The following is an 18,700-nucleotide window of genomic DNA, read 5'->3' on the forward strand; positions in this document are numbered from 1 at the left end:
CCTTGCAAGGTTAGAGATAGTGGACCAGATGTCTTTGAAGGGTACGTTGGTGATTTATAGATACTGGAACAGACTCTCTGGTGTCCATCCTCATTCTTCAAGGGTAGCAGATTTCCATGAAGCAAGAATAGAACAGTGATTAGTAGGAGAACCGAATTTCTTAACTTAAATCATTAGAGGCCAGCTGAAGTTCTGACTTAGTTCAGAGACAAAGAACCATGGCTTAGGCAGTTGCATGACAAAAACAATTAATTGTAAATAGAATCTATAAAAAAAGATATAGAATCAATTTGATCATCTCAAGTAGAGTAACAACATATTGTAATCAGATAAGGGAATTTCAGAGTTCATTAAAATGGAAGTAGATCAAGTATATGACCATCTCTGTGTGGCTAAAATGAAATGGAGAAGTGCCTCCTGGGAAATGAATAAGTTGAAGAACTGGAAAGTTATGGTTTTGAGGGAATGTCATTATGGATGTTGAAGTCTCTATTATGAGGGCATGTATTGGGGAGACGTGAAGGACTGTGAGACAGAAGTTGTATTCATTGAGGAAAAAAGAAGAATGTTTTGGAGATCAGCGCACAATAGCCATCAGAATCTTGATTGGGTGATTAATATGGATTTTATGAACATGAGAGGAAAAGGGGTTACTGAGTGGTGTTTGGAGAAGGAGATTTTGAGAGTATCATTGGTAAGCAAGGAGTATTCCAACTCACCCACCATGACCAGTGAGTAGAATGAATCAACTAGTGTTGCAAAGGGTCACCATGAAGCTGTGTCATTAGGAGAGATCTCAGGTCCAAGTGAGTGCAAAAAAGATGGAAGGAGCAAGAAAGCAAAAGGTTTAAGATGAAAGCTAGTTTATTCCCTTTTAAGTAGATATTCTAGAGAGCTGTGGAAAGGATGAGTAGCTTTAGAGTAGGATCCTTGGTGGGACTGAGTTGAGGGAGATGGGAATAAGGGGAAGGGTCAATAGAAGATCAAGGATAGGATCTGAACAGTGGCAGCCAAGGATGGGAATCTCTGGGATGAAAAGGGAGTGATTGGGTTGAAGTATGTTAATCACTGAAGAATGAGTTCAGGTTAGCCAGAGGTTCAGCCTGGGGTAGAGGTATCCTATGGCATCATGTAGCAAAGTGCTGCTGGAAATGAGGGAGAGGTGGCCTGACGCAGACAAGCTGACTGCTGCTGTGTTTCAGCGGCCTAAGAGAATGATTGAAACATGATCCAGTGGTTTCCTTGGAAGCCCCAGAGCCATCACAGGCAGGCATATCCAAACCAACTGCTGTGTAGTTTGGATAGCCCAAGGGAGTACCTAGAGGCCCCCAGGCAAGCTGTCTGCCTCTCACTACCACATAGCCTCTCATAGCCATGGATATTTTTTGTAGTTTCCACTTAAGTCTATATGAGATCAAATTGTTCTATACATACCACTAGATGTCATATGAACAACTCAAGGAAATATTTTTGTATTCTATAAATACCTGCCATTTACTCCCATTTCTCAGTGCCTAATTGTCTTTAAATAGTGTATGTGGTTATCTATATCTTTTCAATTTTGTTAGTGTTAGCAGACAAGTTCTTACAGAACAGCTGGGTTTATAATTTTTACTTTATAGTTCCAAGTACATCATTATACATAGCTATGAGGATAGGGACTAGAACTGTGATTCGCTTGTATAGGGAACTCCACGATGAGGAAACTCTTCTCAGTACTGTTTGAAATCTCTGAAATTGACAATTTTGGAGAATTGCTGGAATGTTGAGGCTTTAAATGACTTGCTCAGGGTCATCCAGTCTATATGTGTCAGAAACAAAACTTGAATCTAAATCTTCTTGGCTCTAAGGCCAGCTTTGAGCACACTGTACAATGCATATGGATATGTTTTTAAAAATTAAACTTATTGATGAACAGTATCCTTTAAAGTCTAGAACTCTGATTCTAGGTTTTCCAAACCTTTTAATGGTCAACATTTTGTCTTTTCTCTTGCTTATAGTGAATCAAAAAAATATCTTACCATATAGTTCCTATTACTTAAAAAGCAGAAATTGCTACCTTCTGGTCTGTTGATTCTACCCTGGCTCAACTAATCTGCATAGTTGCCCTAGATAAACTTGCCTCTCTTTATAAATTCATATAAATTCTTTAAGTTCCTTTAGTCTCTTATCAAAATGTTGTATTGTCTTGTTATCATTTTTAATACTTTATTTTTTCTTTTTTTAAAAAATTTGATTATTGCAAGCAGTATTTATTTTATGATCATCTGATTGCCAAGAACTACTTTGGCCACTAGAACGTAAACTTCTTGAGAAGAAATTGTTTCATTTTTGTCTTTGTTTCCCCAGTATTTAACAGTGTTTTTTACATGGTAAGTGCTTAATAAATGCCTTTTAATGATTGAATATTGAAACATTAGCTTGCCCAGGTGTAGTTCAGTATAGTGGAAAGGAACATTGGCTTAGTAGTCAGAGCACCTGAATTCAAATCTGAGTTCTGCCAACTTATTATTTGCATTGCTGTTAACTTAATTATTCCTAGGCTTCATTTTCCTTGTTTAGAAAATGAGGAATTTGAATGAGATGGATCCTTGAGGTAATCTTCAGCTCTAGATACTCTACTTTAATAAAATAATTTGAAGGTCTTCAAAATTGTGTAATAGTCGATATTGAGATTTGAATCCTGAAGTCAAGGTCTTCTCAACTTGGGTATAGTTTTTCTCTTGAGTTCATTCTTTTGTCAGTATGACACACTAGAATTTCTTGTGTTTTTGAGTGCAGGGTTAACCCCATCTGTTTGTCCAACTGTTTGCTTGAGAATAAATTAAGTGGAAAATAATCTTTTAATTGAGGACCTTAAAGTGAGAATAGTAGCATCTGAATGACTTATCCTGATAGCAAAAGATATGTTTGGCTGTGAATTTTTTGTGGGAAATGACTTGATTATTTATTAAGATTTTATTTAAGTTTTTATTGCTTCTTAGAATGAGATGGGTAATGGAAATCTGGACAAATAAATACATTGCCTCTTGGTAGACAGTCTTTATAGATGTTTGTGTTTTGACATATCTTTCTATTACTATATCATAATTAGCAGTATTCTCATTTATTGGGGAGGGAAATATTTTTTATGGAAATTGATACTTCTAAGTAATCTTGCTAGGCAGTCACAGGTAAATAAATAGAAAACACTGAGTAGAACTGTTAGATCTATTTAAACCAATAACATTTAAAAATTAAACATTTAACTTTTCTTGGCAAAATGCTGCAGAAGAATTAGCAGCAGTTTATAACTTTAGATTTAGTTTAGGATGAGTTAAAGGTCAGAATTATTCATATAGATTAGTAAAAGTTTTACAAATTAGTCTCAAAAGACCAAAAGTCTTAATGTGTTCACAGAGATTCTTGAGTCTTCTAAAAGATGAAAAATAAAGTTTATTTTCTTTGGGGTTTCAAATCATGGATTTGTGGCTCTTTAGGGGGAAAATCTCAATAATAAAAGTATAGGGAGTCCTATTAATCAATACATTATATAAGTTTGTTATGTCCAGAGACAGTAGCCTGCAGGTCAATTTTCAGTGGATTACTAGACAACCACTGTTACCAAATCTTATACACTCTTTCCTCAATGCTTGTTGAGATTCATTATCATTTTGAAAAAGTATGCCTACTCTAAATATCCCCTTTTCTTAACCACCCCCAGATATTTATGTAGGCCAAATATGTCTTGTATGACTTCTCTATAACTAACCTTTTGCCTTCTGGTGTTCACCAACCCCTGCCCCTACCCCTTCTGTCACCTAAGAATTTATTGCTTTCTTATTGAATTTGGTATGCCCCAAATTCCTTTTATCTATTGGTGTTCCACTTAGATTTGACCATCCCATCAGAGCTTATCTTTCTAAACTATTTTTTTTTCATCACACCATTTTAGGTCAAGTTTATAGTCAAGTATTCTAAAGAAAGTAATCCTCTTCAATTAAAATTTCAGGATTATAGAACGTTGGAGCTAGATGGGACTTTAAAGCTATTAAGACCATCTTGGTTCTCATCTTTTACAAATGAGGAAACCAAGGCCTAGAGAATGTAAATGATTTATAAATTATTAAATAATTTATATAATTATTAATAATTTATAATTTATATGAAATCATTGTGCACATCTTTATAGTATAATCTTGATATCAAACTGGCTCTACTTTCTGACAGCCAACCTCAATAAGTACAGAGAACTTCATTGTGTTTAAAGCTGGATGCTTTTTGGCCATAACAACCCATGAAACAAAGAAAAATACAAAATGACCTTCAGTTGTATGGTCTTCTTCCATTGCTACAGTGATGGTGGCAGTGCTGGGAAAGGGATTGAGAATGCTAAGGTTATAGGCCATCCATAAATATTAACTTAGCTATTGGTACTCTAGATTTAAGATCCTTTCCCAATTACTAGGGAGAGAACATACTTTTAGAGGAGCTGGATCATCTCAATCTTGACATTTTCATTATAAGCAAAACTAAAAGACAAAACTACAAATCCCATTTTAGATGCTTTATACCTATGACCTAAAGCAAGTACCTTAACTTTCCTGACTCACAGTTTCCTCATCTGTAAAATGAAGGGATTGAACTAAATAACCTCTTAGATTCCTTCCAGATTTAAATCTATGATCTTATGTTAGATGGAAAAATGGTTCACAGGTTTTTCTTAGAGACAAAGAAGTTGATAAATTTGGCCTTGTGTATTTCAAGCCAACAAGGAATATTATTTCATGGGAAATTTGGTTAAACATCTTGTATTGTGCTTAGTAGAACGTAAGCTTCTTTAAGTCAGGAACTGGTTCTTTTTTATCTTTGTGTCCCCAGAACCTAGAGAGTACCTCATACATAGTAGGTACTTGCTAAATGCTTAAGTATTGGGGAAAAGATGGTAAAAAGTTTCATCTGCCAATATCAGTTTTGGAGGATGAAGAGGGGAAAGGAATCCCATGAAGAACTTGACGTAATACCTTCCAAATTAAATATATTTTTATTCTCAGTGTTTTCAGTGTAAGGGTGTATTTAGGTGATGATGGTGAATATGTTGGAAGATATGATTCAGGAGTAAAGAGTGAGAGAAATCAAAGTCTTAAAAGTTATGTAGAACTCACATACCTATATACCATACTTTCTTTGGTAAAAGAATTAGGAGGTGCTGGACATAGCATGAAAACTCCTCCAGTGCTCTCCCCACTCCACTCCAGTAATAGATTTGATTACATGTAGGGAATTATTAATATAGACATCATTCCCAAATACCTCTGAATATGTTCAGTCCACCAGCATGTTAGAGCAAAAATTAAAATAGTCCTCTTCAACTCTATATGTGTGGTCCTATAATCTCTAATAAAAGAATAAAAATGAGAAAAAGGTATCCTTTGCAATTAAAAATCTTCAGTCTGACTTTGAGGTAATGATACCAAAAATGTATCTAGGAAAGAACTTTGACACTGATATAAATTAATTACCATAAAAGGAAGAATGAAAGAACCTAAGTACCACTTTACTTGACCAATGCTTGATCTTCTCATGTAGAAGAACATGACAGCCAAGGACAACACTGGTTTCAACCATAAACTTACTTATAAAATTTCAGAGAGAAGCATAGAGGAAGATTATGAGCAACTTTTCTTTATGATAGTGAGAAATCATGAAAGAAAAAAAATCAATTTAATGAAAATTTGGTGAGAGATCCAACTAAGCCAAGTCATTATCAGGGCTTTTAAGTAGCAAACCAAAAGTAGCAGACCAAAGGAGGACAAGAAACAGAAAATTGAATATCTGTAAAGATTTGTAACAAACTTTTCATCAACTACATTCGAACTCATAGTCCTAGCGATTCTTCTTAAGTTCATAGAAATGTGTGGAGGTGACACGATTTGGGTATATATGAAGGAGGACAAGATACCAAAAGTGTGGAAAAATCTTGAACTTTATTCTTCTTCCCCCCCCCCCCCCCAATGACCAAGAAAACACTAAAAACTTGCTGAACTATATGCTTGCTTTCTTACTTATATAAAATCTTTTTATGGGAATTATCCATATATTTGTTAAGGGTATCCTTGGTGAGGACTATTAGAAAGGAAGAGAGGAAAGGAGGGAATAAACACATAATGCCTACTATATGCCAGACACTGCCCTAAGTACTCTATAAATATAATCATATTTGATCCTCATGACAAACCAGGAAAGTAGGTGCTATTATTATCCCCATTTTATATTTGAGGAAACTGGGGTAAATAGATACCACACTTGCCCCGAGTCACACAGGTACCCAGGGTCACACAGCGTCTGAGACCAGATTTGAATTCAGGTTTTCTTGATTCCACACCCAGCACTCTACCACTGCACTATCAACTTTAAAAGAAAATATATTTTTATTATAAATAATAATTTTATAATTTTTTATAATTTTATAATTTATAATAAAAAATAATTTTATAAGCTTTTTTACATAGGGGTCTTCATCTTTACCATTATGTCACTGCCCAAAAGATGTTGGCAAAACAGGATCTCACTGTTTATTGTCTGTTTAAAAAAAAGCACATGATTTGGTGGAGAAGAGGTGTTACTCTAAACCAGGTATCTCATATGCATATGTCAGAATTATCAAATTATAAAACATTATAAAAGATTGCTCGTATTATATAATGAAGATAACTCTGATTTTTAATATCAAATGAAATATAAAATAAGGAATTATATTCTTAACACTGTCATAGAGGACATCCAGTAAGAGACCAAGTCAAATAAAAATTCCCTAAAGATGGTGAGATCTTTTGGATGGTTCTGTTTGTAGATTTCATCAAGCCCGGGTTAACATTAACTTTGCTCAGTAAAATTTATAATCAGTCTAAAAAAGAATTAAATCTATTTATCTATGCAGGAATAACCCAAGTGGATGAAAAATGTCTATTGTCTAAACTCAGACAATTGCATTGATGGCTTTTATTCTTCTGTCAGTGTGGCTAGACAGTAAAAGCTAGGCCCAGAATTGATCCAGCAAGATGATGGCAGACTGTGAATTACCTTTGAAAAATAAAGAAGTTCTTATCATAACCCATAAAAAGTCTAATTTTTTAATACCATTATTCCTCCAGTGGCATAGAGCTGCATTATGAGACAGCAAAGGATTTAGAAAATTGAGGCTAAGGGTTACCCAAAGGACAATGAAGAGGAATATGTGGATTACAGAATGCTCTAACAGATTACAGACAAGGAAATTATGTGGGAAAAACTGTATAAAAGATGTCATCAGAGAAATGAAGACTGAAAAAGAAAATGTGCTGGTCAGATAATGAGGGCAAGGGATAAGTACTGAAATCTAGTCTTCATGTGCTCCCCATTAATACCCTCATGAAGTCAAAAGGGTACAAGAGATGTCCCCAGCACTTTGGGTAGACCACTTGTTACAAACTTAAAGGAAAAGATAGATTATCATTGCACAGAATAGGCAGCCATGGATGGGTTGTGATCTCCATCATTGGAAGGAGTATACACGGATGAAAACATAGATCAGTTGGAGTAAAAGAGTATCTTCAGAGTAAAAAAACCACAAAAACCAGCTCTTGATGAACTAGATGAAGTTTGTCTTTCACTCTTTCTCATCCCATTCCTCTTTCTTAGCCTCCACCTCATCTTGGATTCCATATCCCTCCAATTTCATATTACCTTCTATCAAATATAACCACTCTATAAAAAGCTCCCCTAAGTGCCCCATGTGCCAAAATTACCCCTCTCTCTGTCTTTTCCAGTTTTCCATCAAAGCAGAAGGAAAGCAATCTTACTGATTAACCTTATTGTAAATCAGTTTAGTGTAGCAAACTCAAATGTAGAGGGCAGGGTTATGCATTTTTATCAAGGATACTTGTAAATCCAAATGAATTTGAGAATGGTAGAATTTCACAGTATAATGTCCTAGAACAAGAATTCTTAACTCTTTTGTGTCATAGGCTCTTTTGGCATTCTAGTGACTTCTCATAATGATTTTAAATTCATTAAAGAAAATAGATGTGATTGCAAAAGAAAACAATGATATTGAAATACAATTATAAGAGCATATTTTTTAAAAAGTTCAGAATCCACATTAAAAACATCTGCCTTAGAGTATATTCTCCACTTTGCATCTGCTGCAGTGCTTTGCTTCAGCTTCACTAAACAAGATACCCCTCCTAGGATAAGTTCATCTTTTCTAAACTGACCAGCAAGCTACTAACTCCATCCCTGATTGACTTCACCTCCCTCAGCCTCCTTTCTCCTGTGATTCAGGGCCGACTGGTGGAGTACTAAACTCTTCCCAGTACCTTCCTTTATACAGGTCAGAAACTGGACTCAAATCTCCATTTTGCATCTGCTGCCCTGGCTGACTTCAACTCCAGGGAATAAGATGCCCATCTCTCCGTACTCTGTTGTGTCCCTTCTCCCTCTGTGCCTCCTATTATATATTGTCTTCCCCCTTTAGATTGTAAACTTTTTGATGGCATTGACTGTATTTAATTGTATTTCCAGTGCTTAGCACAGTGCCTGGCACATAGTTGGTTATTGTCCTTCTTTCTTAAAGAGGACCACAATGACATGATAAAGTGAAATTTCAGTGTGTCCAACTGTGACTTATCAGACCAATATGAGCTTGGAATGCTCTACCACAGGTTGGGCACAGATAGTCTGTGTGAATATTTGGGGTGGATACTCTTGTACGTTCACTTTGTGCTGTCTCAGTTCTGCATTGCTCATAGAACACAGCACCCTTTCTGATATGGGCATGCCATGCTGAGCGGTCCAGTGCCAGTGTCTCCCATGTTGCACAGTCAAATCCAAAGTTCTTGAGAGAGACCTTAAGAGTGTCCTTGCATCACTTCTTCAGCCTGCCATGTGATTGCCTGCTTCATGTGAGTTCTCCATAAAATAGTCTTTTTTGGCAAGCATACATTTTGCATTTGAACAAGTGGCCAGCCCATCCAAGTTGCGCACTCTGGGGCATAGTTTGAGTGCTTGGCTGTTAAGCTCGAGCAAGGACTTCATTGTCTGGTACCTTATCCTGCCAGGTAATCTTCAGAATCTTCCTAAGACAGTTCAAATGAAAGTGATTCTGTCTCTTGGCATCATGCTGGTAGACTGTCCATATTTCACAGGCATACAACAATGAGGTCAGCAAATGACTCTGTAGACCTTCAGTTTGTTAGCGTAATACCTCTTCTCTTCCAAATTTTTCTTTGGAGCCTCCCAAACACTGAGCTAGCCCTGTTAATGTGTGCCTTAACCTCATCGTCAATGTGTACATCACTGGAAAGTACACTACCAAGGTAAGTGAACTTATCCATAGCATTCAAAACTCCTCCATTTGTTGTAACCAATGGTTCCATGTATGGATGGTGTGGTGGTGGCTGATGGAGCACCTGTGTTTTCTTGCACATAGTAGGCACTTAATAAATATTTATTGGAATGGATTGTTATAGATTTTATAGTTTTTTCATTCATGTAGATTTTGTTTGCTCCTCATAACTTTGACAAGTAATAGGCTTATTTTATAGGCTAAGAGAAATTAAGTAGTTGCTTTCAAGTCAAACAGCTGTTTAGACCTCAACCAGCTACTAAGTAGAATACCCAGGTTTAGAAATCAGATTTTCTGGTTGTAGTCTGTTGCTTTCTGTTATATTGGGTTGCAGTCTTATAGTCAAGTGTAGAAAGATATTTTAGGGTTAGAGGAGCCTTCTTGATTCTTCTAAATCACACCGAACAGATTTATTTCCACTTAAGATTAATGCTTATTTTTTTTGTGATACCTTATTGAAGCTATAAACATTTTTTTAAAATTGAAAACAACTATTACTAAAATATGAACATCAACATTCTTTCATAGAAAATAAACTTATTTTCCCCCTTTCATTGTGGGAAGATAATATATGAGTAGTATCCAGTGAGTAGTAATAAATATTAATTATGCGACTGTTATTTACAAAAGGCATTATTCTGAGCACTGAGGATACAAAGGCAAATGAAAAATAGTCCCTGCCTTCAAGGAACTTGCATTCCATTGGGAATAGGGTATGTAAACAGATAAGCATATATAATGATAACTTGAGGAGGAAGGGGCAAAGTAAGGAAAGGAAATACCTTGACACGTCTGACTCTTTGTGATCCCATTTAGCATTTTCTTAGCATACTGGAGTGCTTTACCATTTCCTTTAACAGCTGGTTTTGCAGATTAGGAACCCCAGTGTCACACAATTATGAAGTATATGAGGCCAGATTTGAACTCAGGAAAATGGATTCCTGACTCTGAGTCCAGCAGGCTATCCACTGTGCCACTTAACTTAAAACACCAAAAAAATAATATTTTCATACATGTAGCAGAACACAAAAGAAGATCCTGTAATGAAACTATGAATCTCCATTTCATACTACTTGCATTTTAATAGTATTTTATCTTTTCAAATGAACATAAGAAGATAACTTTTAACATTCATTTTTTTAAAGTTTGAGTTCCAAATTTTCTGCTTCCCTTCCTCACATCCCTTCTCTAAGATGATAAACAATTTAATATAGGTTATGTATGTTTGTACAATCATATAAAACATTTCCATATTAGTCATGTTGTGAAAGAAGAAGCAGGCCAAAAGAAGAAGCAGGCCAAAAGAAAAGAACCATGAAAAAAAGTGAAAATAGAGTGTTTCAATCTGAATTCAGACTCTTTAACAGTTTTTTTTTCCTCTGGATATGCATACCATTTTCCATCATGAGTCCTTTGGAATTGTCCTGGATCATTGTATTGCTGAGAAGAACTAAATTATTCATAAGCTGATCATCACACAATATTGCTGATGCTGCATATTACTTATCATTTTAAGGAAAGCTCCATTTATCCCTCTGCTCCCTAGTTTTTTAAAATAAGAATGGGTGCTGTATTTTGTCAAAAGCCTTTTGTGCATCTGTTGAGATAATCATATGATTTCTGTTGGTTTTGTTATTGATATCCTGGTTGCATTTTTAAAAAATTTATATGATTTTACATATTACTTTCAAAATTGCCTTGCTTGTCTCTGCTTCTTTCTCAATGAACTTCCTTCTCTTAATGTGCTTCTCTGTTTTTTGGAGGATCTGTATTGTTACTCCTTCAGCTTACTCCCCCAATTAAAAACCAAAAGAAAAAAATCATATAATAGATAAGCATAGTATGTTGTTTTCTGCACCTTCTGTTCATCACTTCTCTGTCAGGACATGGGTAACAAACTTCATCATAGATCCTCAGGAGACATGTTTGGTCACTGGATCTGATTTCTTAAACTTTTCAGAATTGTTTTTCTTTGCAGTGTTGTTGTCCTTAAAGAAATTATTCTTCTGGTTCTGCTCATCTCTTGTCTTTTCCTTTTAATGCTATCCAAGATTCTCTAATATCATCTTTTTGTCATTTCTTACAACACAAAAATATTCTGTTACATTGCCTTATCAGAGTTTGTTCTGCAGTTCCCTAGTTGTCCAAGAGGCAATCTAAGGCACCCCTTTATATTATAGTTCTTTACTTTTCTTTATTTCCCCTTTTAAGGCCTACTTCTGGATCAGGAAGTTTGTTTGTGACTATTTCCTGCTTAGTTTATCTTCTCTCTTAATTCCCCTCCTTATCTCAAATGTTTTCCTTGTTGAGTTTGTATATATGTGTGTTCAACCCTCCTTTGTTTCAAGAGTGAGGTTCAACTGATGTCTCCTCCCCCAGCCCTTTTCTCCATGTTTGTACATTCCTCTTCTCATGTACCCCAATTATGAGAAATGGTGAGTTCTACCCCAAGTTCCTCCTTTGTGCACACTATTATATTTCTTCTTTTACCCTCCCTTTTCTTTCTCCACTTCAAACCCACAGAATAGAAGCATTCTACCCCAGGACCTTTTTTTTAATTTAACTCCTTCAATATCCTATAAAGGCATTAAAGTTCTGAAAGAACATGTGAATTTCTTCTTTTTCTGTTAGAAACTTAGCACAATACCATCATATGACTCCTTCCAGTTGCTCCAAAAATTTACTTTCTGGTTTCTCTGGACTCTTATGTTTATTTGTATTTCAGAGTTTTTACTCAGCTCTGGTCTTTTCATTAGAAATATGGTGAAAGTTCTTTATTCCATTAGGTGCTTGATGGCCTGGTGAATTTAGAATATCAGCCCTGGAATTAGAAAGATCTGCATTCAAATGTGGCCTCTGACCCTTACTAGCCCTGTGACCCTGAGCCATTCATTTAACCTCTTTCTGCTACAGCTTCCTCAACTGTTAGATGGGGATAATCATATCCCCAAAGGGCTTGTTGTGAAAATCAAGTGCTGTACTTTTTGTAAAGCACTTATGCTTGTGCTTGGCATACAATAGGTGCTTAACTAATGATCTCCCTTGCCCTTCTTTCCATTAAATGTACATATTTTTGTGTAAAAAAAAATTTTCGCATTTAAGAGTGTATTCAGTTTTGCTGGAGGAAAGTGATTCTTTGTTGTAAGCCTTTATATTTTGCATTTGGGATTATTGCATTTTAAAATCTCTTGTTTATTGAAGAAGGTTTTCTTTGATCTGCACTTTAGTTCCTTGGTACTTGAACTGTTTTTTTTTTTATGCTTGCAGTATGTTTTCTTTGATGTGTCGGTCCTGCATTTTGACCCTGACACTCCTGGGACTTTTTCTTTTGGGATTTCTTTCAAGAGTTGATCAGTGTATTCTTGCTATTCACCTTGTCCTCTGGTTCTGAGAGATTAGGGTGGTTTTCATTATGAATTCTTGAAATATAACATTCAGGGAGTGTTTTTGTAATTATAATTTTCAAGGAGTCTAATGATTCTTCAATTATTTCTCATTATTTTATAGGTCAGTTGCTTTTTATTTTAGATAGCACATATTTTCTTCTCTCCCCCCATCTGAATTTGTTCTAATATTTCTTGCTGTTTCATGGAGTCACTGATTTCTGTTTGGTCAGTTTTCAGGGGTAAGATTTCCTACCATCTCTTCTAATGAAGTTACTCTCCTTTCTTTCCTCAAGAGATTTTACCTCCTTTAAAAAAATCTCTTGCATAAGTTTTTTATGTATTTGTGTAGTCCTTCTGGAAAAATATCCTTTCGCCCTTCAGAGTTCATATTTCAGTAGGTCTGGTAGGTCGATGTGAAAGTTTGGTTAAAGGAAGCAAACAACCTAAGTGATATGCAAATCCATATAGTTTATTCCCTTAAAGTTACTGGACTTGTACATAGAAGGAGTCAGAATATAAGTTCTGACTGTGCTGAGTGACAAAGTCTTTTATATATTTTAGGACAATCCCAAGATGTCTATGTCCCTCAGATTTGTGGTCTCCATATGTTTTTAACCATACCATGAGAAAGGAAGTTTCTTAGTTGAATAAGGTGTAAATACAAATTGACAAGACAGACAAAGTAGTGTCAGTTGGAAATTATGTTCCCAGGATATCTCTTTTTCCCTATATAGCGTATGCCTCTGGGATACTAAGATAAGACAAGTTCCACCACTCTGGTTGCAGACATCCTTTCCAGTCTGACCTCCATTCAGATGCCAAAATGATTTTCCTGAAGTACAGGACTGATTGTCTCCTCTCTACTTGGTAAACTCCAGTTGTTCCCTATTACATTCAGAATCAAATAAAGAATACTATTTGTCATGTAAAGCGCTTCACAACCTGTTCTTTTCCTATTTGTCCATTCTTTTTATTCTTTATTCTCCGTCTGTGATACAGTGATACTGGCCCAGTTGATATTTTATCTTCTGACTCTGCTTTTTTACTGGCTGTCCTCAATACCTCAAATACTCATCGTTATCACTTCTGTTTTCTGATTTCTCTGGCTTCCTTCAGGACTCATCTAAAATCTGACATTCTACAAGAGGCTTTTGCTATTCTTTCCATGGCTACTATTACTCTGTGCTAGAATAATGGGGCAGGAGGGACCTTTCTCTGATATTATTTTCCATTTATTCTGTGTGTGTGTGTGTGTGTGTGTGTGTGTGTGTGTAGTTATAATTATAGTAATCTTTCACGTTGAAGGAAGGGGGGGTGGCTTTTGTAGTCTTTTTTTGTATTCCTGGCACTTAACACAGTGCCTGACAAATAGTAACCACTTACTAAATGCTTATTCTCTGACTGAAGGTTTTTGATCATGGAGGTGACATGGCCATTTTTTGTGCTTTTAAGATGATTGTTACAAAAGTTGTGTAGAGATGTTCAAGAGAGAAGAGACTAGAAGCTGGGGTTCATATTAGGAGGTTCTTGCTATGGTTAGTGATGAGGAATTGACCTAGAATGGTGTCTGTATCTGTTTCTGAGGAGAGAAGGAAATGCTACAAGGAATGTTGTGGCATTAGAAATGACAAAGTTTGACAACTGATGAAGTAAAACAGAGCAATGAGTGAGAAGGAAGTGTGGGATGATTCCAAGTTTACAAATCTGACTGACTGAGAATGGTGGTAACTTCAACAGAAAAAAAGAAAGTTTTGAGAAAGAGTGGGTCTAGGGAGGATCATACTGAGTAGTAAAGACTAATAGGTTGGAGATCCGATGAAGGAAGTAATTGATGACTAAAGGTATGATATTCTGAAAATTAGCATGGGGCTGGTGATTATGAATATAGAACCAAAACATTTCTTCCAGTGATTTGAAGATAGTGGAATATGGTATGGTTTCGTTTCTATGAGACCAAGGGGAAAGCCATCATGACAAGAGAGTGTGAAGAGGGTAAAAAATATAGTTTTAATTAGATATCAAAATCAGTCAATCTAAACCTAGAATCTGTGAGTTACAGTCAATAGTTAGACATGAAAATTCATGAAATATGCTCAGAAACTTTTTTTTTTTTGCCAAAAAGCAAGTTGAATATATTCCAACTGATCCTGTTATGCAAGTAGGAGATTTTCTTTACCATGCCAATGCTACTTTTATCAATGATTTCTATAAATAGTCCAGATTTAGTTAGGCTGTATCAATTCAATATTTATTTTCTGAAAGGAAATTTTTGTGTTATTAACAATGATTCTACGAGCCATTTACAGTAATTATTCTTCACATATCCCATGCAAAGCAGTAGTATTTTTTTCTGTTTTACAGTTTAGAAAACCAAGGTAGTAAAAATCAAATAACTAACCAAGGACAACAGAAGAGTTGATTTTTTGAACTATAATTAAAATAATGAAATTTAATTTTAGTGATACATTTTATATGAAAGCATTTCCTAAAATAATGAAAGACATTTTCAGGATTCAGCACCTGACACAATACATCTGACATAGAAGGCACTTTAATAATTTTTTAAAAATTGAATTTGCTATTTTTATACTTAGCATTTATAATTTATTGCCAGGATAAACACCTTTTAAGAAAACAAATTTCAGACTATACTTGAAAAGGTTAACACTAACCTTTATTTGGTGTGTAGTGTAAAGGTACAAGAAGAACATGAATTTGTTGTGATTTTTTTTAATGACAGATGAATTTATTGATAATCTTCAAATTAAGGGATTTTAAATAAGTATTGTTTTTAGTAAAAATTAAAATCTAGTTAGAAGGCCTTTGTATTTGGTTCTTTTTTATGGAGTGTTAAGTTGAAATATCAAATCATATTTGTGAGTTTAAATGTAGATACCTGCACTAATGATTTTTTTAAAATTTTAAGTGTGTAATACATTTTAAAAAGAAGAACCTATAAAAACTTTTTTCAGAGAGAGCTCTAACTTATTTGATTATTTCTTGGACCAATCCCTTAACCCATTGATCATCCTAAAATATTTTTGTATCACAAATATTTTTGCATCTTTGCTAAAAATTGTATAGATCTGTGTGTGTAGATATATATGTATATGTACATGGACATATATATGTTTTTATATGTGTGATGTATGCATGTGCATATATAGCATGTTAGGTCATATCTTGGTTTTAAGTTTGGTATTTTTTTATTGTCAGTGTTTTCTCAATAAAAAAATACAGAAGGAGTGAAGTGGCAGGGTAAGAGTTAACAACCCTGCCACATGTAGGGAAGAGCAGTCCATTGGGGGTTAAATTGCAGAGTCTAATGGAATAATAACTGGTAGCACCATCTGCTGGCCTACTTCTGCAGAAGGAGTCAGTATTTTTAACGACATCTCTAATATTCATGCTGATGCATTTTGATGCTTTGTGCATTCATTTCTTTCTGTGCTTTGTTGGAATCTGGCTATCTGCTTACAGCTTTTGTGGAAACTCAGCTTTTTAGGAGAGGTTGACAGTCTTTGTCATACCTGAGTAGGCTAAACAGTGGATATATACTTGTCAAGGAAGAAATATGTTTATAAATCACAATGTGTATTTGTGGAGGGTTGTTCATATCTTGGTTGCAGCTTGCTAAATAGGCCATTTAGGAATCTTCTTTCAATGCTTTTCTCTTGAGCACTGCCTGGGGTGGTGAAAAAGCAGAGGGCAAACCTTTGTCTGACGCCAAAAATGTCTTCAGTGAAGAGGCCAAGAGGAAGGGTAAGTGAAAGCCTGAATGAGTGGGAGGAGGAGGGGTTCTTTGGGCTAAAAGGCTAATGGGATTGAATAACCTTCCTTATTACTGGCTGCTGCTGCGGGAGTCGTACTGCATCGCCATCTTGAGCTTGTTGCTGTTTTCTCCAGTCTTGGTTATTTGTTATAGCCTGTAGGCCTTAAGGTGGCATTTAGTGAGTGAGCCTAAACCCTGCCTCCTTTCCCAGTGCTGCAGCACTGCTGTGAAACCTTTGATGAGGCTCGTATAGACAATGTATCCAGTGAAGTATACTGGATTTTGCCTGAAAATGTGTTTGGAAATTCCTGGTGGTTTTTCCCTTTGCTGTAGTCAGAGGCATGTTTACGGGTGAGAAAATAGCAAAACTGTGATCTGTTCCGTATCTGTTTGTGTGCATGTGTGTTTGAAGAAGAAATTCTTTCCATTCCTTTTTCAAAATTTGCTTTTTATTTGCCTTCTTTGATGTTTCAGAAACATTAGTACTTTTAATGTAGAACTATTAGAATTTAGTTTTCTCTACAATTATTTGAATAGGAAAAAAATGAGCAGATAAACTCATAGAACTAAAAGTTTCTCAATTCCATGTAAGGTACTATATATATTTGCCGACTGACATTTGATGAGATTATACATATATATATATGTATAATCTCATGATCCTAGATTATACTTGCTTATAAAAACGATTTTTTTAATGCGCTATAAATGTTATAATTAACAATTCTAAATTTAGATAATTTACATGTTTGTATTAGTTTTGTAGTCTACACATTCAAAAAGGAGGGGAAAGAGTTTTATTCCAAATGCACAAAAATATTTACAAGATTAAGATTTGATGTAGTCAGTTACCAAGGTGGCCAAGAATGCTATGAAAATTTCAATGAATCTGTTCCATCTAGTTGTTAGGTTTTTTGTTTTGTTTTGTTTTTGGTATGCAGTCAATACTAATTTAAAAGTCACAGTTCTGTTTGTTTTGAAACTAGGGCACTTTTTGGTCAAACAAAATGTGATTATGTTCTTAGATTTGTTTTACTTCACTTACATATTTGCTTATGTAATTCATCTTTACTAGGTAAGCAGATTTTTCTAGTTCCAGCTGTTTATGAGAATGACTTTAGACGTACTTCATTATTTTCTGTAAAATATATTTTATTTTTTCAGCCTCCTTCCTCTAAGAAAACTGATGGTTCCGGGACATATGCTAAGTTACAGAATACCCAGGTGAGAGCCCTGTCTGAGAAGAAGCAGAAAAGAAAGGTGGAATCAGAAAGCAAGCAAGAAAAGGCTAATCGTATTATATCAGAGGCAATAGCGAAAGCGAAGGAACGAGGAGAACGAAACATTCCTCGAGTAATGAGCCCAGAAAACTTTCCCAGTGTTTCAGCTGAAGGAAAGGAAGAAAAAAAAGGTAGAAGAATGAAATCTAAGCCAAAAGATAAGGAAAGCAAGAAAACAAAAACTTGTTCCTCAACTAAGTTAAAAGAGAAGACAAAAATTGGGTAAGTAGGTTAATATTTAAGTTTAAATGAATTAATTTTGTTAAAAGTGGAACTGATTTAATAATTTAAAAAACATTTCTTAAATTGAACTAGCCTTCAATTTCTGCTTAGCATGCTATGCTACATTTATTTACCCCTACTTTTCATAATACTATAGTTCTTAGTCACCAGATACGTTAAAAAAAATGTTTTAGGAGCCATGTTATATTATTTGAAGGCTGAGGATTGTACCAAGTGATCTTCCAAAATCTTGAAATTTCTAATATTCTGTTATTTTAGCTAATGTATATTTGGCAAGTAGAAGAAACTATGCTTTTGAAATGTTATAGTTTATTGCAAAAAACACAAGTAAAAGAAAAGCCTTAATGTTTCACTGGTGCTTTACTCACTATAGAAAGCATACGTTAAAATTCTTTGTAGGGTTTCTTCAACATAGCATATGTGTTTCACTATTTACATTAAAGTTTAGAAACAAGATTATAAAATGCATTTTGAAGGAGGCAAAACTTCTATATCCATATCCTATAGCTCTTCACACCCACACTAACCTTCAGATTGTTTTTTTCAGTGTAGAAGAATGGGAAACAATTCCTAATGTACCTCACCCAGTTTAGTCTCTAGGTTGCTTTGAGAAAGTAGATCAAAAAGTCTTCAGATTTTTACAAATTCTGGCCTT

General features: G+C 35.0%; 1 protein-coding gene across 17 annotated transcripts in view; it reads left to right on the forward strand.

Moving 5' to 3' along the window:
- CHD9 (chromodomain helicase DNA binding protein 9) overlaps positions 1-18,700 on the forward strand; it is a 223,213-nt gene that overhangs the window by 84,689 nt on the left and 119,824 nt on the right. For 12 of the 17 annotated variants that reach the window (XM_072632204.1, XM_072632210.1, XM_072632202.1 and 9 more), the window contains exon 4: positions 17,687-18,024. In XM_072632204.1, coding sequence (XP_072488305.1) covers positions 17,687-18,024 — 338 coding nt within the window. Of the gene's footprint in view, positions 1-16,122; positions 16,513-16,602; positions 16,874-17,686; positions 18,025-18,700 lie in introns of those variants that run through there. The other 5 variants (XM_072632214.1, XM_072632215.1, XM_072632216.1 and 2 more) reach the window with 3 other exon arrangements.

This window comes from Notamacropus eugenii, chromosome 1 (assembly GCF_028372415.1).
Source record: "Notamacropus eugenii isolate mMacEug1 chromosome 1, mMacEug1.pri_v2, whole genome shotgun sequence".
NCBI lineage: Eukaryota > Metazoa > Chordata > Mammalia > Diprotodontia > Macropodidae > Notamacropus > Notamacropus eugenii.